Source organism: Glycine max, unplaced genomic scaffold (assembly GCF_000004515.6).
Source record: "Glycine max cultivar Williams 82 unplaced genomic scaffold, Glycine_max_v4.0 scaffold_99, whole genome shotgun sequence".
NCBI lineage: Eukaryota > Viridiplantae > Streptophyta > Magnoliopsida > Fabales > Fabaceae > Glycine > Glycine max.
The window spans coordinates 14799-17372 of record NW_024464751.1 but is presented as its reverse complement, the minus strand read 5'-3'; the positions used below and the strand labels follow the sequence as shown (position 1 = coordinate 17372).

General features: G+C 37.0%; 1 protein-coding gene across 4 annotated transcripts in view; it reads left to right on the top strand.

Moving 5' to 3' along the window:
• LOC102660347 (zinc finger CCCH domain-containing protein 48) overlaps positions 1-2574 on the top strand; it is a 13555-nt gene that overhangs the window by 1344 nt on the left and 9637 nt on the right. For 2 of the 4 annotated variants that reach the window (XM_014773241.3, XM_014773243.2), the window contains exons 2-4: positions 123-308; positions 409-510; positions 608-757. In XM_014773241.3, coding sequence (XP_014628727.1) covers positions 123-308; positions 409-510; positions 608-757 — 438 coding nt within the window. Of the gene's footprint in view, positions 1-122; positions 309-408; positions 511-607; positions 758-881; positions 1062-1195; positions 1294-1397; positions 1703-2574 lie in introns of those variants that run through there. The other 2 variants (XM_006597796.4, XM_014773242.3) reach the window with 2 other exon arrangements.

Here is a 2574-nt window from a genome sequence, read left to right as displayed (position 1 = left end):
GGAATAAGTGTTTTTTGAAAAAGCATTCTCTTCCCTAGTTTCCTAGGAAATGCTAGAATTTGTGAGCCTCCGCATCATGTTAATATTTTTTGTAGTAGTTAAATTAAAGCTTTTGAAAACAGGTTATCACTGGCATCGCACTTCCTGTTGGATCCGACAAACTTTATTCTGGCAGCACTGATGGGACAGTTAGGATATGGGACTGCCATACTGGTCAATGTGCTAAAGTCATCAATCTTGGTGCTGAGGTTACCTCTTTGATCAGTGAGGGGTCATGGATTTTTGTTGGTCTGCAAAATGCTGTCAAGGTAAGCTCTTATCTGTCATTGTTTTGTTTTGATGTATGATAATGTCTAATCATAGGAGTAGTACATGCAAACTGATTATGTGGCTGTGGTTGTTGTGAAGGCTTGGAATATCCAGACCATGTCAGAGTTTACTCTTGATGGACCCAAAGGCCGAGTCCGTGCCATGACTGTTGGCAACAATACACTCTTTGCTGGTGCAGAGGTAACTAACCATGTTATTAATATTGTCCAATGATATTCCCCTAACCGAATTCTTTTTTTCTGGGGTGAGTTAAAATTTGTTTTATTTAAAATTTCAGGATGGTGTCTTTTTTGCTTGGAGAGGAAGCTCTAAAGCCGATTCTCCTTTTGAACTGGTTGCGTCTCTCACTGGCCACACTAAAGCAGTGGTTTGTCTGGCGGTTGGATGCCAGATGCTGTACTCCGGGTCAATGGACCAAAGCATAAAGGTATGTCTGTTGTTGAGGATTCTATTTTTCTTTATTAACATGAGAATTTTTTCTGAGAAAAGGATATGTAATTTTCTTTGAACTGTCCTGTAACGACCGGATGTTGTTATTTTGTCTTCTTCAGGTCTGGGACATGGATACATTACAGTGTACAATGACACTTAATGATCATACTGATGCAGTCACATCCCTTATCTGTTGGGATCAATATCTGTTGTCAAGTTCATCTGACTGCACAATTAAAGTCTGGGCATGCATTGAAGCAGGATCTTTGGAAGTGATATATACACACACCGAAGAAAATGTAAGCGTTGACTTAATCTTATGTGTTGAAATATCATTTGGTTTTATTTTCATGTGTAAGAAGTCAAGCTGATATTTCTTATAATGCTGACGAGTTGGTCAATCTCCTAAATTGATGATTTTTTTATAATACAGGGTGTTGTTTCACTCTTTGGGATGCCTGATGCAGAGGGAAAGCCAATATTATTTTCCTCGTGCAGAGACAATTCAGTTCACATGTATGAATTGCCTTCGTAAGTAAATCTAAATTATTCACGTTTCTTTTTGTTACTGTACCTCCGTCATGGTAATATTTCTTATTTTTTTGTTGCATCCTCTGATGATGTTTTTTCAACAGATTTTCAGAGAGGGGACGTTTATTTGCCAAGAAAGATGTGGCATTGATTGAGTTAGGTCCTGGTGGCCTCTTCTTCACTGGAGATGAGAGTGGTTTGCTGATGGTATGGAAATGGTTGGAGGTACCCAAGGTGGCATCCTCTTGACATGTGTTTCCTTTCAACATTGGAGTTGTATTATCCCATCTATTTCCTCTTGAAGCAGATGGTGATAAGGATGAATTTATTTGTCTGAGCAGTAAATTCACTGTAAAAACAATTGTATAGAAATTGACAATTTTATAGAAATACCAATTTCATTCTTTTATATTCTTCCCAGCAGATGTAATCTTCTCCTGCTTTGATAAATATATTACAATTGTAAGTAACATGGTTTGTAATGAAGTCTGTTTTCAAATTCTTTCTATCATTATCAAAGAATACATATTTGGAATCCAAATATAAGTTCGACCCAAAATATAGTTTTTCTTGTTAAAAATCGTTATTGTAATTCAATTATTTTGGCATTACTGTTATTGTAATTCAATACATATATTTTGGAGGAGTGTGGGGGCGTGGGTGTCATCATCTACACCTGAGCCTTCATCATAATCTCCATCTGTCTAGACAACATCTTCATCTTTTGTTCAAGAGAAGAACCAGATGAATTAACTTCCACCTACCTGATGAACCCTAGAGGATCTCCTGTCACCCATGCCATTGTAAGCATTAGAGGCCTATAGTAATGGAAAGAAAACAGGAAGGGGAAATTGAGACTCCATATTTTGTTGACTCCGCAACAGTGGTTTTTCTTTTTTCAGTTACAATGTAGACAGTTTCTAGTAATTCTGTCCGGGTGTTAATGATTGAAATGAATTTGTATTAACATAGCAGGATCTTGTGATATTCTTTGAACCATTGTCCCTTGTGGCCCACTTTCTTTGGAAAGTAACCATGTCATATTCATATTACTATGTCAAAATATTGTTTCACTCCTCAGAAGCTTAGACGAGCGAGCAAGTAGAGAAACAGCCGTGTAGAGCTGCCTAGCTCAGTTTACGTTCAGAAAATTATTTTAAACCTTCTATATGTTTCTTGTTATTATCCCGTGAATATAAAAATTAAACCAAGAAAAATATTGCAATGCAAATAAGCATGTCTTCATACTGCGTGTTCTACAGTTTCGGAAGCTTCAAGTTC